General features: G+C 38.7%; 2 protein-coding genes across 2 annotated transcripts in view; one reads left to right on the plus strand and one right to left on the minus strand.

Moving 5' to 3' along the window:
• The window catches only part of LOC136882117 (U2 snRNP-associated SURP motif-containing protein), a 238,506-nt gene that overhangs the window by 72,110 nt on the left and 141,260 nt on the right, over nucleotides 1-25,136 (plus strand). The window contains exon 2 of the mRNA XM_067154643.2: nucleotides 10,419-10,489. Coding sequence (XP_067010744.2) covers nucleotides 10,475-10,489 — 15 coding nt within the window. The 5' untranslated portion in view covers nucleotides 10,419-10,474. The remainder of the gene's footprint in view (nucleotides 1-10,418; nucleotides 10,490-25,136) is intronic.
• LOC136882118 (solute carrier family 25 member 32) overlaps nucleotides 1-25,136 on the minus strand; it is an 89,227-nt gene that overhangs the window by 55,832 nt on the left and 8,259 nt on the right. Inside the window, exon 2 of the mRNA XM_067154644.2 lies at nucleotides 1,346-1,499. Coding sequence (XP_067010745.2) covers nucleotides 1,346-1,499 — 154 coding nt within the window. The remainder of the gene's footprint in view (nucleotides 1-1,345; nucleotides 1,500-25,136) is intronic.

A 25,136-nucleotide genomic window follows, 5' to 3' on the forward strand; every position in this document is an offset into this window, starting at 1 on the left:
CCATCACTAACAATAATAACCGTATAAAAGGTGAGAGTTGGACAGCAGCACTTCTTGAAGTGAATGAGTAGCAGCACCCGTGGTTGTCTGTGCCGAGTGTATTGGAGGAGTGCGACAGAGGAATGTTAAGGTGCGGTCATTGTTTAGTGGCACCCTGTTATTGTCTTGCCAAGTAGTGCACTGTGTGAAATGATCGAGTGTGTGACACACTTCTCTGGAGTCGACCCACGGAACAGTCGTCGTGCCTCATGATTACTAACCGGGTGAGTTCAGAACTGTACGTGCGAAGTTGCCAAGTGGAGTGACAAAGTGCAAAGTGAAGTGAAGGGCGAGCGTCAGTCAATATTATGGAGGGGATCGTCGTTTCAGGTAAATACCAGAGCTGGTGACCTGCTGTGGAGGAGGACAAGAGTCTTTGTAAACAGCGACTAATTAGGGAACAGTTGTCATCCATTCTCAAATAAAACTGTGTGTGTATGCATGTGTACTAAGATAAATTAGAATGATAAAATATTCAAGGGTTTTATTCATAACAGTGTACAGTACTAGACCTCAAACCATGGGGAAGACTGACAATGTTTATTTAAAAAAAAAAAAATTCATTCAATCTTCAACATTTCATTTTCTGACTGAGCAACTTTTCCTTGATATTGTCCACAGACAACATCCACGGTCCTAGTCACATACAAAAGTGCAAACTAATTATGAACATCTGACCAGATCTGTTCTACTTTCACACTGAAGACAAATACTCCAAATATGTATTTTTATCATAAACTCTCGACAATCAGATGTTCTACACATTGAACTACAGTGGAGATCTTTACTGGTCTGCTTGGTACAGGGCCATAGGTTAGAGTACAAATGGTTGGTTAAGCCAAAAGTATTAAAACAGAGGGCCTATCCAGAGATGTACAGCCTATTATTACTGTATATTTAATGTAGTGTGTTCCCCCCCCCCCCCCCCCCCCGACTCCTGATTCATCACAAATTAACTGCACAGATTCACGTTTATCTTAGAACCAATCTAACATACTAGCTTTCTGCTGGGTTGATAAAGATGGTTTTCTTTTCTTGGCAATTGTCTTACAACAGCAAACTGGCTTAAAATGGTAACCACTACTTTAAACGATAAGCAAGATGAAACACATTGCATCACATCTGCGAGCATGGCAGAGTGGGAGGCAGTGCAGGGTACTCGCAATCACAGGAAAGTGATAGCGATATTCACCAGCTTGGCCGCTTCATCAGATGGTCAATTACGAGGGCGTCCACAGTAGTACAATGTAATGCAATACATGACAATAATAATCACCACCACCACACAGGTAATTAAACCACTTACAAGAGAAAGTAAAAGCCCCATGCGCTACCAGATCCCCAGACATTCGGCGTCACTCCTCGATACAAGCCACGAGCTCCCTCCTTTTGGAATATTGTTACCACTGCATTTCCAAGCCCTTTGTACTGTGGTGTAGTTTTTGACTGACCATCATTCACTGAAACAAAAATGACAAATTTAAAGAATGGAACTGCTAGGTAGAAAGGAAAAGAAGTTGACAAAAACATTAGAACTTTATTTACATACATCTGCTGATTTCTAGTTAATAATTCCAACTGTACAGCTAACTATAAAAGAGAGTACACTGAGTTATTCAACCAAATTGTCCAGTTCAAATAACTTATGAAAGGTTGAAGATAATGACATTCTGTTTTTATTTTCAGTAATGATATCAAGTGGCTCATAATCAGACCAAATTGTATTCATTATTGCTCGTGTTGGTTGTATGTAAACATTTGTTTCCAATTAGATCAAGGCTGAAGATGATCCAATATATGTAGGGTCGAAACTAGTATCAATTATACCGTACACTATATTAAGCTAATAGTAATGAATAGATTGATTGAGAAGCATATGGGTTACTGTTCTGAAACTCAAGAATAACATCCCAAGTTCTATAGCAAATGGAAGTGCTGCTCGGATACATATGCTGGTCAACTATTGTGCACAGAAAGAAGCTGCATTAACACATTCCTTTCTTTGTAGATTTTTTCTATTGTAATTTTCCTTTTCTGTGATTTTTTCCCCGGTCTAGAAAGCCAAGGATAACAGCCGAGAGGATTAGTCGTGCTGACCACACGACGCCTCGTAACCTGCAGGCCTTCGGGCTGAGCAGCGGTCGCTTTGTAGGCCAAAGCCCTTCAAGGGCTGTAGTGCCATGGGGTTTGGTTTGGTAATATATTTTTTATAATAGTGAGGCAAAATCCATAACAATTATGGGCAATCCATAATTTAGCACCTCTAAATTATGCAAAATTACTTGGGTAGGTTTTAAAACTCTGGGCGTTTGAAAGAAACATTAAGAAGTTAAGAGCATTTTATTGAAATAGATTAAATAATTTTTTATTGTATTGACAAGGTGGACTTAGATTTTTAACACTGATTTTCAGTGGTATATTATTCTACAAATCAGTCTCGCTCATCATTCTGTTTGGGTCCAGTGTTAGACAGGAAGCTTAGTTTTAACGTGACAAGCAATTTCCCTGTCTTTTCCCTGTATATTTTCTGCATTTTTATTTCCCTTTTCTTTCCCTGTTTTTCCAGAAAATAGCTACCCTGACTGCAATAGTACATTAATGTACATATTATACATGCTGTGATGTGGTGGAGACAAACTGTGTTCACCATCACCTTTGAAAAAAATAAAAAAGGGGTTGCCTGCTTTTTTAAAATTCAATGAACACAGGAGCTTCCAAAGAAGCCTCTGATGTTACTACAGGCCTAATATAGAGGAGATTTTTTAAAATCTGAAATATTTCTCTCATTCACGATAGCAAAACAAACAAGTTTTCAATTTATGAGCAAAATTGCCTCAAACAGCATATCATACCAAAATCATATCAGTATAGCACTAATTATGTCTGTATCAAAAGCTACCATTCTCCTCAATATCATTAATGTATGAAAGGTCAGATTCAATCATCTCACATGAAAAACATTCTACAGCAGGCTAGAATTAATGGACAGAATATCTGAATAATTTACAGAACTGAGTGTCAGGGACTTTTGTTGTAACAGGTGTTTCCTCCAGCCAATAACAGAGTCTGATACTAAGAACACCTGTGCAAAACTTCCGTATAATACTTAAAGAAGAATTCAATGGCTAAAGAAAGTTCCCACAGATGGTTTCATAGTCAGAAAAGTATGAAGATGCTTGTTTGAAGGGGCCTAACATCTAGGTCATCAGCCTGTACTGGTACAAGATGAGACGAAATGTATGGACAACTAAAATTCCAAAATTCATCCACTGAGGAATTCAAAAAGACGAACAATTATTATGAACTTAAAACCAATCAGTGGATCTGATCTGCAATGTCTGATCTTCCCATAAGAAAATAACTTAAAACAATGGTATAAACTGAACAAAGGGCTGCTTCCAAAGCAAAATCCTGAATTGATGAGGCTTGTTGTCTAAAGGGGTCCAAAATCCAGCTCACTGGCCACTCATAATGGTACAAATAAGTGGTAAAGTAGAACCATAGTGTTCCTCACATAGCGGTACTAATCACAGGTAATTTACTACACAAAGACTTTACAAAACCAGAAATCAGGAGATTTAGATATGAATATCAGGAAAAATCCAGAGGAATCATGAAATACAATTGGTCAAAACTGCTTATTCTACATGTCTTGTGCAATATAGGAGTTCTATGGTATATTATAACAGGTATTGCCTGGCAGCTTCTGAGATTAGTACCACTATGTGAGGAATACCATGGGTCTGCATTACTTATGAGTGGTGTCATTACCTTTGCATACCCGATTTAGGTAGAAAACTCGGGATTTTCAACAGTTTTTCCCGCCTCCCGATTTATCCTATTATTTCTCCCGATTTTAGCTTATTTTTTTGTGAACTTCAAACATTTGTTTCCAAATCCCACCATTTCAGCTTTGTATGCAAGTGGTGCTTTCAAATGAAATATTGACATTTATTAATAGAAGAAATGCGTGGGAACATGCGATGTTTATTGAAACCTGTATATCGCCACAGGAAAAGCTGTAGAATTTAGTGGACAGTTTGTAATAGTACTTATGGCCAGACTACGTTATGTCTAAAAAACTTAAGGACCTGCACCATGTACTGTGAAAGACAATAGCGACGAATCCTCAATAACCAGGTCCTCATTACAATACGTTGTTCTTATCATATCTGGAATGTCAATTAGGGTCAAAGGAGTAGTTTAACTGGTATTATCTAATTCCAGTGTGATAACCTCCACGGCACTTTTTATGTCAAGAGTGCATGTTACAAGAGCCATAAATCAATTATACCACTTCTCAACAAACTGATGGTTCCTTAGTGACATGGCTCTCTACTACTTCAAGTACACACACCATGGCCCAGGTCCAAAAGGAGAGAAGTTGAATGAACGATTCGTTTCCCTGAAATGTCATTATAATTTTTGTCCTAAATGGATAAATGCTTTTATGCAAATTAAAAGTAATATTAGCAGTAAATTAATTAATACCACCATTATTATGCAAAAAATATATACATACACCTGCTACATTACAACTATGAATTGTACTAGGCCTACATCACGGCACTTCACTGTCTTTTGTTCATGTAACACTATTGTGTGTAGCCATTGCTCACTGAACTTCTTTGCTTTGCTTAATGTTACTTGGTGGGGCAAATTGTTGACTTGTGCCCATAACTCATTAATATAATTACTGGTCCAGCGATCATGCTATTCATCTGTCAACAAAAATAATTTCTGTGTTCCTTAAAATATACTTTTCACCTACATTTTCCCGTTTGAACTGCCCGCATTAGCCTTGATGGACAAATAGTGAGTGTTTACAGACAGCACTTCCATTCGTCGGTGCTAGCCTTGGACCTCAAGAAGGAAACAAAAGACGGCACGATGAAGCAGAATGGCACAGAAGAGAGTCGTGCCCACATCGGAATAGTTACCGTTCTCTATTAATGATATTTATCAATTTACTGCAAATTTTACTGTTGATATGTGTTGTCCTCCATGTAAGCAAAAAATTACAATGAAATTTCATGGATACGATTCGTTCACGTTACCGTAGTATCCAGCAGCACATTAGCCTATAATGAAACACTGGGACCAAAGTTTTAAAGCTGTGAGAACTATGTGGACAGTGTTCCTAAAAGTAAAGCTTGTGCAACCAACAAGGAGAAAACTGCCCAATTTTCTTCGATCTCTCCAATTGATAGTATAATATTTACAGCTACCTTACAAAAAAATGTCTAAGAATAATCAGATGCCACATCCGTTCTGATGAAAGATGAGTTCAGGCTCTTAAAGTCCCCATTAATTGGGGAGAAAACAACATGACTAAAAACTTGAGCAAGAAGAAAAGAGATCCGACAGAATTTTGTACACAATTGCATCACCTGTTTGAAAATACTGTAAACTTGCCTACTACTGGCATGTGAAGTCATCTTGGAAGAGTATTTTCCTGTTCTCGAAAAGTATTCCTTTGTAATTCTGGTTTCCCCTACCTACTTAGCACACCTTATATACTTATATGCTTCTCTCTGATTTGTATGAATTTAGTATCAATTTTATCTACATTTTCAGTGTTTTGGCAGGATATTTCATTGCTTGCCCGATATAATTGAAGAAAAGAAAGTTGCACATAGATGCATCATGTCAGGAAGAAAAAGAACTAAATTTAGATTCCGTTATTTACACTCAGAATCGTTAGTTTTATACATCAGTTCAGATTCACTGTCTTCATAGCAACAGCATGCTGTACTAGTGTCACTTTGTTAGCACATTACCTTGTTTAGCAACTACTAATGAGCTCCTAGAGTCTTCCCCCTGTGGGTGGGGGCGGTAGAATAACACCCACGGTATCCCCTGCCTGTTGTAAGAGGCGACTAAAAGGGGCCCCAGGGGCTCTGAACTTTGGAGCGTGGGCTGGCGACCACGAGGCCCTCAGCTGAGTCCTGGCATTGCTTCCACTTACTTGTGCCAGGCTCCTCTCTTTCATCTATCCTATCTGACCTCACTTGGTCAACTCTTGTTCTTTTCCGACCCCGACGCTATTAGGTTTGCGAGGGCTAGGGAGTCATTTTCACGCCCTTCGTGGCCCTCGTCTTTCTTTGACCGATATCTTCTTTTATCGAAGTGTCGGATCCCTTCCATTTTTCCCTCTGATTAGTGTTACATAGAGGATGGTTGCCTAGTTGTACTTCCTCTTAAAACAATAATCACCACCACCACCCTAGAGTCTCTCAAGCTGCCTGTCTACTTTTACATTTAAAAAAAAAATGTGTCTAGTCTCTCTTTGTCTAGCTCCTTGCCTGAAGTCAGTGTAGAGTATTCAGATCAGACGGCTCCGGATTGAAACCCCAGCTGGGTTGGGGATTTTAACTGTGTATGCTTATGGTAACCAGGAAGTACAAAAATGGCCAAAATATAATTTTTGTTTTTTGGGCTTAAAAATATCTGTATTCCTTAACAAACAATTTGATATGTTAAACATAGCAAAATGACTTCTTATTCGAAAGAAAGCTTTCAGTGTATAGCTAGAAAGTGCCACACCCACTTTCAACTTGACCATCAGTTTTTGTATAAAGGATTAAAATCCAATCCACTATCTTTGTCCAAAGGGGGCTGACTCATGGCGTAAGTACCAAAAATCTATAGCAGTTGGAACCTACAGACATCAGCATGCCTGACCAATGCTAACAACGGAAGGTATAAAACAAATATATCGAGAACTCAGCAAATCCTCTCTTCTAAAAAGATGTGTTCATGGAAAAATGCAGAATGTAAATGCAGTCTGAATAACTGTATCTGGGTGTTCAGACACTTAGGATAGGTGCATATGATGCTGTGCTGACATTGGATGATGGTGTAGTATCAAGAATTGAAGTCCTAAAACCAATGGAATTATTACCTGAAAGTAACTGTAATAAGGCTCTTTGCTCAAGAGATTCGTATAGTGAAGGCTACGGTCTTCCCAGTAGCAATGTATGGAAGCAAGACCAGGACAGTTAGAAAGGCTGAGCGTCGAAGAATAGACGTATTTGAACTAAGGTGTTGGAGAAAACTCCTTATGAGTTCCATGGACTGCGAAGAGATCTAATAAGTCCATATTGCAGGAAATCAACCCAGGCTGTTCACTGGAAGGTCAAATACTCTGAAAAAAACTAAAGTACTTCGGTCACATGAGAAAACAAGATTCACTGGAAAAGACCTTAATGCTAGGGAAGACTGATGGTAACAGAAGAAGAGGGCGACAACAGATGAGGTGTATTGATGGCATCAAGGAAGCCACGGCTCTCAATTAAAAAGACTTCAGAAAATAGTACACGACAGGAAAAAATGGCGCACTTTGGTCTATGGGGTCACGGAGAGTCGGAAGTGACTAAACAACTAACAACAACAAATACCTGGTCCCCGAGGTGGAGGAATTAGCCACATTATAGGCCCTTCGGACCAAAGGCCAGTATCGTAATCTATAATCTTCATTTCCGTATTGATGAATTACACAATTAGAAAATAGGAAAGGATTTCCACCTATTGATAGGTAGCCTGTGAACATCCGGGTGAAGTGAATTTGTGCTATTGATAGGTGGAAATCCTTTCCTATTTCTAATTGTCTAAAGGCCAGTATGCTAAACATTCAGCAACAACAACAAATAATAAAATACTTTTAACATCACTCTAATTGTTGGAGATTTTGAGAGTCGTCGGAGTTCAAGAATTTTGCTCTAAACAGGTTATATTTATTTATTTATTTTAGTGTCCAAGGATATGTTCTGCTCGTCTAATGTTCATGGCCGACCTGCGTGTCCGGTTTGAAATAGTGATGCAGTGAGAGTAAAACATAGCCTAAACCTGTCGAATAACAGCAAAGAGTCTGCTCAAGGCCTAACGTCTCAGCAGTGGCTCCATACAAACACTGAGGAGAGGTTTGGAATTGGTTTGGCAGTAAATTAAAATTCTTTCAAGGTCCACCTATTCAATACAATAACATTATATTGTGATTCAATCACATGTCGAATGGTACTAGTTTTAAAATCTGTGTGCCATCATCAGTTTTAAGTGCAAATTAAACAATTATATACATATGCCTAAAACATCTAAAACACATTTTAACACATTATAAAATACATTACTGTACTGTAATGATACACGAGATAAGTTAAAATTATTTTACAACTGGATGTTGTGATATAAAATTCTTCAAATTCCGGCGATTCATTTTTTGTTATATAGTCCAGCCTGTGTACATCCGGGTTAAGTGAATTTGTGCTGTTTTATGCTGTCTACGTGGGTGACACTCACTTGATATTAAGTAGTTCCAGGGAAGCTTAATTTGTCGTGTAAGATTGTGATATGACTAGAGATGAAATTCCCACTTCAGTTTAAACCTGAAGAAGAAATTAGCCGAGTTAGACATTGGAAACAATGTATGGAAGCTACTAAAATCCTTATAATCATTAAATGACGATTGACTCACCTTGATCAGCATGTTGAACGTGTATGTTACACAGAGGGAGCTGGACAAATGTGTGTGATAGCTAAGGTAGGCAGCGGTAAAGGAGGCGAGGGGAAGAAAGGAGGTGAGGCACCTGCGGGGGAATGGAACTAAGGCGGAGCGGAAGGATGGGGTAGTGGGGGTAATGGATGGGAGTGTGTATTGCGTATTATTTGGAAAATTGAATTGTTTTTCGATAGTTTGGTGTTTTTAAGCCAATTGTTTAAAAGATCTAAAAGAATATTGGGTTACTCTTAGATTTTGTTTAAATTATAATTGGGGTTGAAGTACTGATCACAGGTTAATGTAACAACTTTCAATAATATTCATAATGGGTACCTCATCTGCTGTTTGAAGAACTTCCATATCTTGAATACCAGAGAACTTGTTGTGCCTCATCGCATTGACGTTCTGAATATCTAATCATAAAGTTACGTACGAACTGCTGGATTCTTTATATTTTAGTCTGTATATTCCAGATTTGGAGTAAATATTGGGGGTACTGAGTGATGCAGAATTCTGTAAAATTTTGGAGGTTCTATTGTTTACAATAAAATTCCTACATTGTGTTTCATGAAAAGGTTGGTGATTTTGTGGACATCATAAGTGAAGGTGGTTGAAATAGGAGCTTTTTCTTTTTTAAGATTGGTTTTAGGCTGGTACCTATATTTGTTGATTATTTGTTCTATAAACGGCCTGTTGTACACATTGAACTTGGTAATTGCCTTTATGGTATTAAGTTCATTATTAAGATCTTTCTTTGTCATGGGTATGGCAAAAGCTCGATAGGCCATGCTATTATATGCTGCGCGTTTGTGCATTGGGGGATGTATGGAATCTTCATGGATTGTGTTAGCAGTTTGTGTATGTTTCCTGTATATTTTGTAAGACAGACCAAAGAGATTTCTGATAATAGTTAGATCTAGAATTTTTTAAATTGATTTCTGACTCTAGTATGAATTTAATCTTCAATCTTTTAATCAGTTGGCTCAAAAACACCAAACTTTCGAAAAGCAATTTGATTTTCCAAGTAATCCGCAATACACACTCCCGTCAGTTACCCCCAATACCCCATCCTTCCAATCCGTATTAGTCCCATTCCCCCGCACGTGCCCCACCTCCTTTACCGCTGCCTACCTTAGTTATCACACAAATTTGTCCGGCTCCCTCTGTGAAACATACGCATTCAACGTGCTGCTCAAGGTGAGTCAATTGTCATTTAATGATTATAAGGATTCTAGAAACTTCCATACACTGCTTCCAACGTCTAACTTGGCTAATTTCTTCTTCAGGTTTAAATTGAAGTGGGAATTTCATCTCGAGTCACATCACAATCTTACATGACAAATTAAACTTCCCTGGAACCACCTAATATCAAGTGAATAAGTGTCACCCACGTAGACAGCATAAAACAGCACAAATTCACTTAAAACGGATGTACACAGGCTGGACTATATAACAAAAAATGAATCGCCGGAATTTGAAGAATTTTATATCACAACATCCAGTTGTAAAATAATTTTAACTTATCTCGTGTATCATTACAGTACAGTAATGTATTTTATAATGTGTTAAAATGTGTTTTAGATGTTTTAGGCATATGTATATAATTGTTTAATTTGCACTTAAAACTGATGATACCACACAGATTTTAAAACTAGTACCATTTGACATGTGATTGAATCACAATATAATGTTATTGTATTGAATAGGTGGACCTTGAAAGAATTTTAATTTACTGTAATCCCACTTCAAAGTGCAACAATGAAATTCATAACTATAAGAAAACTGGTTTGGCACTCAAGCTAGTGATTAGTAATGACTATATACCATCACCTCTCCTAACTCTCAGCCAATAATCTAACAGCAACACTTTTTCTGCCAACAGAATTTGAACCGCCTAACCACAGTGAAGAAACCCACTGACTTCACGCCCCAACTATCATGGCCACCTGGCAGGTAAGACCAGGATGTCTCATATTTACAGTTTTAAATGCCAAATTCCACCTCTGGGGAATCGACCAGAATCGAAGATGAACAGCTCCACCTTACAGAAAATCTCTTTAAGAGAATTGGATATTACAAACCACAACAAATCAGAGATTAGAATGAAAGAATTAAAATACAGACAAATGCATAGAACTACTGTTTTTAAAAGACATCTGAAGAAAAGGTTATTTATTCTATAAAGGAATGTATGATAATGCAATTCTGTCACTCAACTTTCTAAAAATAAATATCCAAAGTGAAATTTTTATTTATTTACCCTAGTGTCTGCATAACAGCTTTTAAATCTTAAGCTGACAACCCACCTGTTTACCGTCAATACCGACTTTCTATTACTCACTAATTTCATAAAAAACTAAGTTGGCAAGTTTGTTTGCATACAAAGGGTACTCTCGGGAACCGTTCAACTGATTTCAGCAACTCTTTCACCATTAGAAAGCTTATTTCTCCACATAAGAGGCAATTTAAAAAGCAGAAAGAAAAGTGAAGTTTCAGACCAGACATCGACCACAAGTATTTATGGGAGTGTAATTGAAAGCTAGAGATATAGTCGGAAAGAATACAATTTAACACTACACTTCAGACAAGGGATATTTGTTCTCTGGATATAGGTATTCCTTTTCTTTCTTGTAATATTTTAGATCTAAATATCCTCAGAAGATATTATTTTCACACTTCTGGAATATAAGTTTCTTTGTATTTCCACACGTCTCTTATGCAAGCTCTCCAACCTTATCAAGACAATGAAATAAACTGGTGTTGATATGTGCAACTGTCAACAAGATAAAAGTTCAAGGGAAGGTCATACAGATACAACTCTGCAATGTTACAAAATACCTTCCACTTCCTAAAATACAAATTAAGAGCCGTGTCCATGCACTCCTTCCCACTCACAAACTCCCACAACCATGTGGTAATAGAACACTACATCACTTCCCACTTTAATATTTTTAAGAAAGTCTTTTAGCCAGTAGTATCAATCAAGACGAAGCAAAAACTGATGCCAAAGATTTCTTACACAATACAAAAGTGATTTAACCAAGCTTAAACAAATAATTAAAAAACTATCTCACAAAAATAATGCTATTTGTTTTACGCCTGGCTATGATTGTTAAGGTGTCAAATCTACAGAGTCTGACAACGTTGGTTAGCCAGTTCGAGTCCGACTGAAGGTGGTGGTATACGTATAATTTCTGATCCCCAGACTACGTGCTGAAAGCCTTGATTAAATACCAAATGTCTCTGCAGTGTTCATATAGAGTGACGGCACATGATGGAGTTTCGTCCGTCAGATGGGGACATGAAGCACTGGTGTTATTCGACAGGAGAAGGTTAGGTTAAGATATTACCAAAATTTATTAGGATCAACCTATTCAATTGATGTACTGTATTGAATAGGTTAATCCTAATAAATTTTGGTAATATCTTAACCTGATGTACATTTCAATACGGACCAAATATGAAATTTGTAACATATAAGGAGAAGGTTATGTTCCAGCAATGAGTTTCACTCTCTCACTTCCTGGTATCATGCCATTCTTTTCATCTCACTCCATACCCGACCACGTAGACAAACGGGACAAGGACTGGACATACACGTTAGTTTTACGTTTCACAAACTACTTTTGTGGTTATCGGAGACACTGAGGTGACAGAATTTTGTCCCATAGTTCTTTCACAAGCCGTTAAATCTGGACACGAGGCTGGTATACCACACTATCACACAAAAATAATGTTATCTGTTTTACGTCTGGCTACGATTGTTAAGGTGTCAAGTCTACAGAGTCTGACAACGTGGTTAGCCAGGATAGAACCTGCCAACCTGACCTCAGGTCAGCGCACTACTGCCCGAGCTACTCAGCCTAGCAAAGGGCGTATATGAGATCATAAGCCCCCAGGTCGGGGACAGTCCTCTGGCATCTCCCACATCTACTAAAATGTGACAAATATTACAGAGAAAACTTAGTCACCGGCACATGACATGACATTTCAATGAGTGGTTTGGCAGCCCTGATGCCACACCCTATGTGAGCTCTACTGGAGACTATAGAGAACTCATCTTCATCACACGTGACCCAAGCCAGCAAATAAGAACACAGTCTGTTAATTCTTTTACATACGTAAGAATACTTCTCAGAGTGGGTTGGTGGACCCCTGGCAAGCATCAAGGATCTCTTCTTCACCCTACTTCAGGTATTGTTTCAAGTCATTTTCCTAAGCTCTTTCACCTGCTCAGTGGTAGTATCAATTTTATAGGCCTTCACAGGCTAAGCAGCAGTTGACCAAGGATCAGGGTTATTGCACCAATGGTAGGGTTGAGTTTACACATTATGAACTGGTGATAAAACCAGGTAACCTACATTTTGTCCTCAAGGTAAAGGATCAAGCATTTCATTAAAAATGTAAGGAAGACCAGTCTTAAACTGAGTGAGGACTAGAGCCCAGATTTCCATGCAAATGAATGTTTTTAAATAAGCTAGTTACATTTTACAAACTTTGCAAATATTTGTTTTATGACTTAACGTTTCCAAATAACCGTTCTTTTTCCCTTCATGTTTTGGCGTTTCACGCCATATTTTGAAGATTTTGGATTTAACAGCAAATATTTGAAAGTTTATATTGCATAATATGACTTTTCTTCTGACTTTGGCACATATGTAATGTTAACTTGCGTGATAGTGCCTTTTATGAATGTTAGTTTGCAGAATTTGGGACCGCTTTTCCACGTTATACAGTATGTCTATTATTGAGCGACGAAGAGAATGTATTCCTGGCAACCAAAGTTAGTACATACCGTAGACGTCCTATAAACCAATTAACCAAGCACTTCCTTACATGGTGCTGGACTAAACATTGACAAAAGACGGAAAGCCCCACGTCGATCTCTAATTCTTCGGAATAAGGGTGTTCCCGTTATAAATTGAACCGTAAATTGTGAACTAGTAAATGACTGCTCATTTTTACACCTATGTTAGACGAACAAAAAACAAAACTTGTATCACACATCTGTGACGTAGCGATACTAAGATAGCACCTTACAAACCTTGGTTTTGCACTGAACCCTCCTCCATTATTCTGGAATTTGCTAACCGGAACTCTCACGTGTCACGCTTTGGTATCACAGCAGGCAATCATTTGCAGTAATTGAAGACATTATCATCTGCCATCATCACACGGAGAAGTAGCTGCAGCAACTAGAGACAATTTGAACGAAGTGATCCGTTCAAATACTAATTCTGAATTCATCAAGCTCATAAACATATTGTGGTGAAACGCCAAGACATACAAAGACATACAATTTGACCTCACATTGTCACAAACGCCTTCAATGAAGTATGCACCTGTCACTTCTTGTGACATCGAAAGGTCATTTTCTGTGCTTAAGAATGTGCTGACAGGTAAACGGATGAGCTTAAATCAAGACAGTTTGGAGAAATTAGTTGTTTTACAATGTTTCAAAAGGAACTGAATTTTGATAGTGTACATTTTCCAGGTTATTGTTCATGTTTTGCAATATGATAGTACATGAAAATCTGGGCTCTAGTATGACTCGTTTAAAATTTCAAAACATACACAGAAAAAGTAGGAAAATGAGTAAGAACACGTAACAAGTCGGTCTGAGAAGGAGTAACAAACAGGAGACAAGAACAGTCTCCACATCTATCCAAGTTCTTTATCAGCCCCTGTCAAGCTCATTTGTACGTCCTAGTTTATCACAAGGACGGGCATCAACACACATTGAATGGCCATCTTGACAGATCTTCAGTACTGATGGGAAAGTATAGCATAAGGAAAAAGCAGGATAAACATAAGGAAAGGAAAGAAACAAAAAGATAAATACACAGACAGAAGTTAAACATAGAAGGAGAAAAGGAAAGACCAAACAAGTGAATGTGTTTATTGTATAAGATCTCAGTTAAGGTAATGTACTCATCAAGCACTCAACTCTTGACCCACATTCTACCTCTGGCCTTGTCCTTCACTCTTTATAGCCAGCAGTATTAATAGAATGCTTTCCATTGAAGTTCATTCTACTTCATTTCCAGTTACAAAACCGAAGACCATTTTATACCAGGTGAACCAGCTGCCCCTACATTATAATGTAGTTTTATGCCATCCACTTGTCAGACTATCAGAAAGCAATGATCCCTGTAGCTATGAAAACAAAAAACTTAATACCAGTACTGGAGTCCACTTCATTTCCTCCTAAACAAGATCACACACCTAAACATTGACAGATATTGGTTGTTAGTTTGTTAAGCTTTAAAGTTATATTATTGGTTGTTAGCACATTAAAGAGAAACATTCCTTTTTATTTACTTATTTAAAAGGCAGGACCTTTCAGGGAACATGCACTGGTGCATTGCACAGCGCAAGGTGCAAAAGACAACTTTGTTAGGTTGACCAGAGTACAGGCCTCCACCCTCGCTTTTGAGCAATAGCGGTCTCTTTCTCTTTCTGCAGCGCTCCACCATCCAAGCAGAGTTCAGCCGAGATTAGCCGAGTTGCCTCAACGCAAAATGACTGTCCAAACCAATCCGAGTTGGCCCGATGCACAGAACCTCTGCAGCTCGATTTCCACGCATAAGATTTTGGCCATCTGAGAGGGCCTAATTTAAGGAATGACTTAGTGCCAGGAGTGTCCGAGGACACGTTCGGCTCACCCAGTGCATTGGCGACCTACATACCTGGGATTCTACTCATGAACTTAAGAGATGCAGAAGAGAAGAATCAAACTGTAATTAGTAAAAAGAATCAGCCACTGTCAGTTTGCGAGTATTTTTGGGAACTAAGTTGAGTCATCGTTTTGTGTTAACAGGACACCGGTCTCTCCACTCAGCAACACAAGAAAACTAGAGACTTTTTATTCAGTACTGGAGACGACAATGAACATGTTATAAAAATTAACATATCAATTGTCGGTGCTCAAGAAGATAAAGACTTCTCAGTCTTTGAACTTCAGAGAGTTGTGGAAAATATGGTACAAAAAATTATGTTCTGAAGAAAGCAAGAACAGGGGGAGACAGGAAAGGGAAATCAGAAATGTATAAATTTTATACAAGGATACATCAAGTACAGTTACACTGGAAGGTGTAGACGGATAGATATAGTTTAAGGGAGTGTGTAGAGAAAAGAGGAGACAACATGTTAAGTACAATAAGAAGCTGAAGTAGACTTTCAGAGCAAGATAATTAGATAAACATTGGATTCAGGAGGCAAGTCCTGCCTCTGAACTTGATATATAGGTTCAACGAACTCAATGATTACCAATAACAGAGTTCAGTAAAGTGACCTCTTGTCAGACTCTAAAAATAATTCCTGGTGTCTCCTGCCTCGAATTAGATTCATTAAGCATCACTTGACAAAGAAATTCAACTTACAAACGGTCTAGACTAGCAGAACTCAGGGAAATGTAACATATACCAAGTGAACCCCACTGGTTACATACTACCGGAAAACACGGGTTCCTGTAGTTATATGAAAAAGAAAATCTCAAGTTATGTCGCTAATTGCCACTTATTCTCAGAGTTAACAAACAAGACATAACCATGGTGCTAATAAACAAGCAGTTAGCATAGCAACGACAATATCCATTATACTGGCATCCAACCACTCGTTTGTTAGATTGGTGTACAAATGGTCTTGCTCGAGTCCAGTCCAGTGAGTTGTTACCACATGGGAGGCAAACAGATGAATAACGATCATCACAAGTAATGGTGTATTACTGGATTGTAACATTTCAAGGGGCAGCTGGTTCACCAAATAACCTATTCGCAAGAACAGGCTTACTAGCTGTGATATTCAGGCCCCAGCTAAATCTCACATCGCTTTTACCTTCCCTGCCTGACCTTTTTACAGTCAAATTTTCCTTTTCTGACCTGAATGATATTTGCTTTGTACTGCCAAAGTCCTCCTTCAACCTTTGACAAGTTGTTGTTATTTATTTATCTTCCTTAAATTGTATAGGGGTGGTAGATAAAGAAATGGCAAGTCCCACATACACTGAAGTACCTTCATCCCCGTAAGCATGATAAACCTGTTTTTCTGCATCTTCTTTCAAATTGCCTTCATGTGCTTGGTATTAAAACATCTCAAGTTATGAAGAGAAGATATCTCTTTTTATAACATTCTCTGTCATTTTATCAGTGGATCTTGCCCATGTGATTCAAGCCTACAACCATAATCGTGGACTGCTGTTGCAAGGAGCAAGGCAGAGATTAAGATGGACGTAAGAGAGCACCAAGATGGTTCGAGCAGTAAAGAAATTGATATCAGAGAAGTGTTTGTTTTTTTCCTTCATGTGCGCTACCGGAGACATTCTCAATGTTGGAACGGCAAACATAATGGTCGTTCAACATGGTTTGGAAAAATGTTTGGAATAATGTTAAAGAGCACTGGACCCACAGCATGCCTTCCCAGATGCCTTGAAGGTGAAACTGAACATTATATTTCCTGTTTATGGTGCACTCTTGTAATTTTGAGAAATGTAGTGCATTTTTTAACAGAGGTGGAAATACGAAGATTCAGCCTGAATACACAAAAAATATGGAAGACTGCACAAAAATGCATAAATTATTTGATGTAATTTAAATTTATACCTCTTTCTTAACAATGTAAAAGGCAGTAGAGCCAGGATTTAAGACATCCATAGCAGTTTATTAACAATTCTGTTTTTTTGAAACAAAGTTGTCCCTTTATAGCTCACAAAATTCCAGCTGATGAAATGTCCCATCACCAGGAATGAAACCTGCCAAATTATAAAATGACCTGATCATTACTCTACCTAATGGGTCAAGACTTTCACACGTGCGTAACACCGTCGTTTGTTTCCTCACTCGCGGCCTTCTCGGATAGGATGTTTTCCAACAGTGCTCAGTGCTGCCAACCTCTGTACTTAAGAACTATGCTTCGATACCTGGCTGTGGTGATCACTGTTACACACGGTTAGGATAAGATCTGGACAAGATTCTTGCCATGCGGACAGTTAGGATAGGATCTGGACAAGACCATTGGTCTGGACGGTTAGAAGCCGCGAAGCGACCCTAGGCCTCCAGTTTCGTGTGGAAACACAATTGGTCTGGACTGGTTCTTGCCGTGCGGACAGTTAGGATAGGATCTGGACAAGATTCTTGCTGTGCAAACGGTTAGGATAGGATCTGGACAAGATTCTCGCCATGCGGACGGTTAGGATAGGATCTGGAAGAGACCATTGGTCTGAACGGTTAGCAGCCGCAAAGCGGCCCTAGGCCTCTAGTGTTCTTAACCTGTTACATTTAGTTTGTGCTTTTATTGTATTGCGGTTAGTAACGGATTATTATTAACTTTCTTCACGGGAAGATCACCTGCCACTTTACATTTGCCAATAGGAATAGAAGTAGTTACTTCAGAAATGAAAATGGCGTGTAATAATCTTAATTAGGCTATAACAGTAAATGTACTTCTAGGGGTTGGATGGTGGGTTTCTGGACATCGCAATGAACACATCTCTCCTCTGAGACGCTCTCCAAGTAAGATTGCATTAATTTCCACTTATAACATTATAAATATTTTGGACCATAGGGTAACGTAATACCATGACTTGTAGCCTACCTGTGAAAATTCATAAAACCACATATTGCTGAACAGTTCAAAAGCATTCTAGGTAATGAACATAAAGTGGATAAAGTAACAAATATATTGTAAGATAATGAATAAATTTCAAACACTTCAAGAATTTAAAATGACTTGTTCAACAAAAACAGCATAACCTATAGTTTTGTAATCTGTGTAACAGGTAAAGGAATACAATTAACGCTTGGCCAGAAGTACATAGTTTAGGAATGCAAATCTTCCATCGTATAACATGGAGTGCTCACTGCTAAAACTAGGGACCCCCCCAACCTGCCCCAGAAATATACTTTTACAGCAAAATATCAGAAATCATGTGACATTTTCCATATATCCTCAGTGAAGAAACATTGCCATTGGCTGAAACTTATTGAATGTGGCAGCACTCAAAGAATTCCTTAAAATTCAGGGTTACGTTTAAAAAACGGTTTGTTGTAGGACAATGGTCTGACAAGATACTGTCCCCTCTACACAGACACATGCTCCTTTAGAGAGGCTCTATACTATACATCCCTGACATGTTAAGACTTGATGTCTTGCCGCTATCCAGAACATGCGCAGACCAGTAATTAATATGCAAATGTTGCAGTGTTTACGCAACCGTTGGTAATTATTACAAGTAATAAAATTCATTCCGATTCCGTATTGACTTCAAATACAGGGTCTTTATTTATGCTTGGAAGGGACATTCTCGCTCAACCTTGGCGGTCGATGACAGCCCACTGGCGCGCTCGGTATCCAGCACTTCCTGCAGTTTGCTGACAGCTAAGCACCGAGATAATGGAGTGTTCAATGAAACTACTGCGTATTGTGTCGTATTGTATAGTGTTTTATTGTGTTTGTGTATAGTGCTGTAATGTATGTGAAATATTCGTTACGTGAACGTGGATATCTGCACAATACTTACATTAAGTGTACAAATAGTTTGCTAGGACAAGACAAAAATTTCCAGCGAAATTTCCAGGGAGACCCATTTGTGTCAATCGGACAATAAAGCAACTAGCCAAGAGATTCAAATGTACAGGATCAGTAAACAATAAAAATAGATGTTAAGGTCGTTATTTCCTTACTGGAGTTAAATTAGGTGACATTGGCGAAAAAGTGGAACACACACCGCAAAAATCACTTGAGTGTTTGGCACAGGAAACTGAGGTATCTCATACTTCTGCCTGGAAGGCAACAAAATTATTAAAACTGAAACCATACAAGATTAGCGCAGTGCAACAATTACAACCGCTAGATCCCGTTAAGAGAGTGAATTTTTGCAATTGGGTTATAGGGAAGGTAGACTCAGGTGAAACTGAACCCAAGTAATTTTTTTTCTTTTCAGATGAGGCTAATTTCCATTTACATGGCCATGAAAATAACATACTACAGTGCAACAAAACCAGGAATAGTGTTTGAGCAACTGCTGAACGACGAGAAAATCGGGGTCTGCGTCGCTTTGAACGTTCATAGAATTATAGGCCCGATATTTTATGAGGGCACAATAAACAATGTGCGTTATAGAGATGAAATCCTTGACCAATTCTTTGATGAACTGACATACACAGAACGTTTTTCAGCATATTTTCAGCAGGATTTTGCCACAGCTCATACAGCTGAGGCATCAATTGCTGAATTACACTGCGTGTTTGGTACAAGGATCATAAGTAAAAATCTGTGGCCCCCTCGTAGCCCAGATTTAACGGCATGTGATTTTTATTTGTGGGGAATGTTAAAAAATATTGTTTACGGGAACAACCCTCACACACTAGACGAACTTAAAGAAAATATAAGAGCTGCAATTGCATCCATCAGTGCTGAAGAAGTTGCTAGAGTAACCGAAAACTTCATTAGGAGATGCCGATTATGTTTGGCATCGCATGGGGAACATTTTCAGCATAAACAGTAAAAATGGTGAGTAAAATGCACGATAATGACTTTGAGCACCGTATTCTGCCACAGATACGCACGCGCGGTAGCCGGCAACTGAACCGTCACTGTCTGCCAAGGTCGAGCGAGAATGTCCCTTCCAAGCATAAATAAAGACCCTGTATCTATGATGAAGTTCTAAAACAATTAAATTATATAACCATCTATTCAACTATGTAAACTTTAAATAAACCATTTAATAAATGGCAGAAGTGTATTGAATAGGTGGACCGTATATGATTGAATTCTTTTAGAATTTCATCATATACAGTTGGTAATCACATGAGGAACTAAGGTGCAAGTGATTAAGAAGAGAACATGGTCATACATGGTGTGCTCTACCTACCTTGTCCAAGAGGGAATTTTATACCTTTACACAATAATGTTAAATATAAAATAAGCTGGCTTTCAGATTTTTTTATCAGTAAACATTCTCAAAACTTTATTTTACAATTAACATTTTGTTGCACCCAAGCCTTCAACAATATTCAAATTAATAGCCTCTTGAAAGGAAATAACTCTCTTGGCTCGATGATAATAAGATACATTTGACGCCTAACCATTTTCTATGGTTTTTGGAGATGGCTCGATAGTTTGTGTCATCAGCCCATAGATTTCTTAGGCCTACACAAAGACATTCAACCTCTTCATTTAATGCAGTAAACATCTATCAACATAATAGCTTTGTCTGCACTATTCGACTTGATACTTGAATTTATACCGGAGAGGACAAAATCTAAACTTAAATTAATATCAAATACTAAATACAATGGCCTTATGCTTATTACAAAGTTGTGTTTTAGGTGATATTTACATAGTTTACAATATGTACGTTAACTAAATGCCAGAATTTGTGAACAAGGAAGCAATAATATATTTTATAATGACTAGAAAACGTCTGAAACATCTGGATGAAAGTTTATGCAAATGTGTACGTATTGGCTAGAGACTGATCACACCATGAATTGGGGCTTCTCCAACTTTATGGATGAACATTAGGTTGGTTCATTCAAAGGTGGTTAATAGATTTAAGACTTGACCTTAAGATTAGTATTAGGCTAAAGATGCCCAAAACTAGGGCAAAACATGTCCCTAAGTAGTGTTTATATTTCATGTAGAATTTAATCAGTACAAAATATAATTGTACTGAATAGGTGGACACAGTAATTTTATTCCAGAAAGAATTTTACTTATTGTATCTTCAGTACGGAACAAAATGAGATTTTGTTACTTATAACTCTCATATAAACCCAGACCGAACGCACGGTGTTTGTACTCTGCGCTACGGCAGCTGCCTCAGCCGAACTTACATTGCACAAGGCCGTCCTGTTTAAAGCGTGTACGCAATCTTACAGAGGAGTCTAGAGAAATGTACACTCTTTGATAGTCAATATTAATAGAACAAAATGACATACCGTTCCAATTCTTGCACAAGGGGGCGGGGGAGGAGGGTGTATTGTGTGTTCAAAGCGACCCCCATTAGAAGCCAAACAACGTCAATGCCACTGAAGTACTGACCGAACTACAGCTGTTAGTGTTGCCGGTGTGATAACCGCACAGACGTCTCTATGGTTTCTTGTAGCTCGTTCAGTGCAGCTTTTCTCTATAAACTTCATTCTTCAAGGTCTCCCATATGTAAAAGTCAAGAGGTGTAAGGTCTGGAGACCATGGTTGGTACTCAAAAGCTCCTCTTCGACCTGTCCATCGTCCAGGTAGATTTTCATCTAAGTACACTCTGACATCTCTGCAGTAGCAAGTTGGAGCGCCATCTTGTTGTAGGTAAAAATCTTTCATTTTCAAACACCTCTCGGATGGCAGGTAAAAATTGATGTTTGCAGCATATGAAGACACACCTCACCAGTTACTGTACCTTCAAGGAAGAATGGGCGAATCAAACCACATCACAACAGACACCACACATTAACGCATAGATTAACATGCTTGTCCACGTGAACGCGAGGATTTTCAGAAGCCCAGCAAACACAGCTGTGGCGGTTTACAGTACTGTTCAGTTTGAACTGTGCCTTGTCAGACCAGATACCATCCCTGCAAACCGTTCATCCTCGTGAAGCATGCCTTCAAACCACTCACAATACTCCATCCTTCAATTTGGGTATTCCTCGGTCATAGCGGCAGAGATCTTGGAATGTACACTTTCCACTTTGCAGCCTTCAGAATTCGTCGTATGATTGATCGGCTTACCCTGCTTTCACGTACACCATAATTAACAGATTTTTCTTCAAGTGACCTAGTAAAATGTTGCAACACAGCAGCGCTGGAAGCTGGATTTGCTGATGTTTTGGGTCAGCCAGACCTTTTCTTATGCACATCCTGAACATTACTGTCTGCTTCAAATTTATTCCGAATACAATAAATTGTTATACGTGTTGGTGGCTGAGTTACGTACACATTACCCCACTGCCGTTGTACCTCCACGTTTTCGTACTTCCGGTACCACTCTAATACAGCCTTGCGTTGCTCAAGCAACAACCCTACTTCATTGCTGCACTGTCATCTGTTGGAAAACTTGCACCAAGGCTGTCACGCTATTCAAGTGACCATCTGTTGAGAAAACACTGGACTACGCTACTGTGCAAGAATTGCAACGTATGTCATTTTGTTCCAAAGATATTAACTATCAAAGAGGTCTATATTTTTTTGGAACCCTCTGTATATGCCGTAAGCGTCATCCTTCATAATGAGGGACTTCATGAACACCATTAGGATTTTATGCACACCAAGACAAAACCAGGCCTCATCCAAAAAGAACACATGGTGTCTGTCGAATAAACCATCATTCAATGATGCAAGATACCATTCACAATATCTCACTCTCGTGGCTGGATCAGCAGGTTTTAAACAATGGGGCCGTGTAAACCTGTACGGTTTGATGTGGAACAGCTTTGTAGCTCTGTGTCCAGAAGAAACCGAAACCCCTACTTGTGCTAATTTTGTGAGTGATTTATTCGGTGATCGTTCAAGATTCGCACCAATGTCGTCTAGCTTTTCCTCTGTTAAAATTGTGTGCGCGCATGTTTTTTTATTGAATCCTGAGCCAGTCGTTTCAAATTTATTTACAATTACGTGAATCTGTGCTCGTTAAGGTGACACTTCACCAGGAAATTGCTGAACAAATGTATTGCATACCCGTCGAGCCAACTAGTATTTAAAATATCTTTTACGTAAGACAATACGGTGTTGCAATGATAACTATATCACCATATTAACAGCTGAGATTCAGACTGGTAACTGAAGCTTGCGGGGTCGAACACGTGCACGCTACTTGCAAGGTCAACACGAACTATGGGCACGCCTCCAATACTGCACCTTATCTACCAGTGTAAAACCACTGCATGGACGATCTTAGTTTCTACGGGAGACTCTGCTTTTTAAATTGGTAGTCGAATCTGAACTTATTTGACCATGCATTGTATACATTGTAATTCAAGTTTTACTGTTACATGGTCAACATATTTTTCTGATGAATGTAACTGCTTTTAAAAAAAACTTTTCCTCAATGAAATCATAGAAATCTGCATATGAGTAGTGTTTTACTCGCACATAATATTTGAAATTACAGGAAAAAATCCCCGCACATAACTCGCTTTAATTACTGACATCATAAAGACATATGGTACATACACGGAATGAGGTTTGGGTATTCCGTGGACATTCCTACATTAAATATCGGAACTGTACCAATTGCTGTTAGGGTACTTTGTAAATGACATACAAGAAGAAGCTGCATTTCTTTCTACCTGCAGAACGGTTGAGGCTAGCTGTTGTAACAAAAATACCTAATTTGCAAACCTCCACTCCAAGCCCACATTCTTAGTCAGTCAGTCAGTCACACTCAGCCATCCCTCTCACTCTTCAGTCTTTGACAATATGCCTATGCTACCTGTCCATCAGAGCTGATCACATGAACTGGGAGTGTTTCCCTGTCCAGACAGTCAAGTAATCACGGTATTAGGTATCGACCATCTGTTGTATTGTCAACAACAAGTACCAGTATTCTGTCTTCATGTTTTATCGTTGTTTTTCAGATAAGTTTTCTTGTGTAGCTCGATCTTTAAGTCCTGGAGAAACGTGGGAGTTATACGGCTGGGTTTGAACTCAAAGTGATAAAATATGCTGAAGAACATAGTAACAGAGATGCCAGTCAAGAATTCAGTGTGACGGAGTTTAATGTTCACTACTGGCGTAAACAGAAAGCTACACTAGAAACCACCAACCAAACACGTAAGGCATTCAGAGGGCCGAACACTGGCAAGTTTCCTAAGCTGGAAGAAGAGTTATTTCATTACGTTACAGAGTTGCTAAATGATGGCTTCAGTATCTTGCACGAAATGCTACATTTCAAAGCGCGCAAACTAGTGATTAAAGGAGGAATCAGCAGTTTGAATCTGAAAGTGAGTCGGGGTTGGATCTGTAGATTCACGACACTAAAGGGGTTGTGTCTGCGAAGGCGAACATCTCTGCCATAGAATGCCAAGTGATTTCAGTGACAAAAATCGTATAATTTAAACACCATGTAATAGCAATGCGGAAGAAAAACAATTACCTCTTATCTCAAATTGAGAATGCAGATCAAACCCCAATAAACTTTGATATGCCATGCAACACCACCATCAATAAGAATGGAAAATCTAGCATGGGAGTGAAAAACAGCATTGCACTGCCATGCTAGCAATAACCACAGACAGAAGAAAATAACCACCTTATGTTATTTACAAAAGAAAAACAGTGCATAAAGTGAAGTGTCCCAAAGGCATTCATGTACGGGTTCAAGAGAAAGGATGGATGGATACAGCTCTTGTCCAGGACTGGGTCCGTACAGTGTGGGAGCGCGGCCAGGGACACTGCTTTGACGCCCAGCAATGCTAGTGTGGGACAGTTTCCACGTACATTTGGAAGACACGAAGAAACTTCTTCAGAAAATGAAAACTGATCTCGTAATTCCTGGTGAACTCGCACATTGTCTACAGCTTTTAGATGTTTCCATCAACAAGCCCTCCACGGACAACATACGTAAACTGTACACCGAATGCTAGCTTTTTTTTTTTTTTTTTGCTTT

This window comes from Anabrus simplex, chromosome 10 (assembly GCF_040414725.1).
Source record: "Anabrus simplex isolate iqAnaSimp1 chromosome 10, ASM4041472v1, whole genome shotgun sequence".
NCBI lineage: Eukaryota > Metazoa > Arthropoda > Insecta > Orthoptera > Tettigoniidae > Anabrus > Anabrus simplex.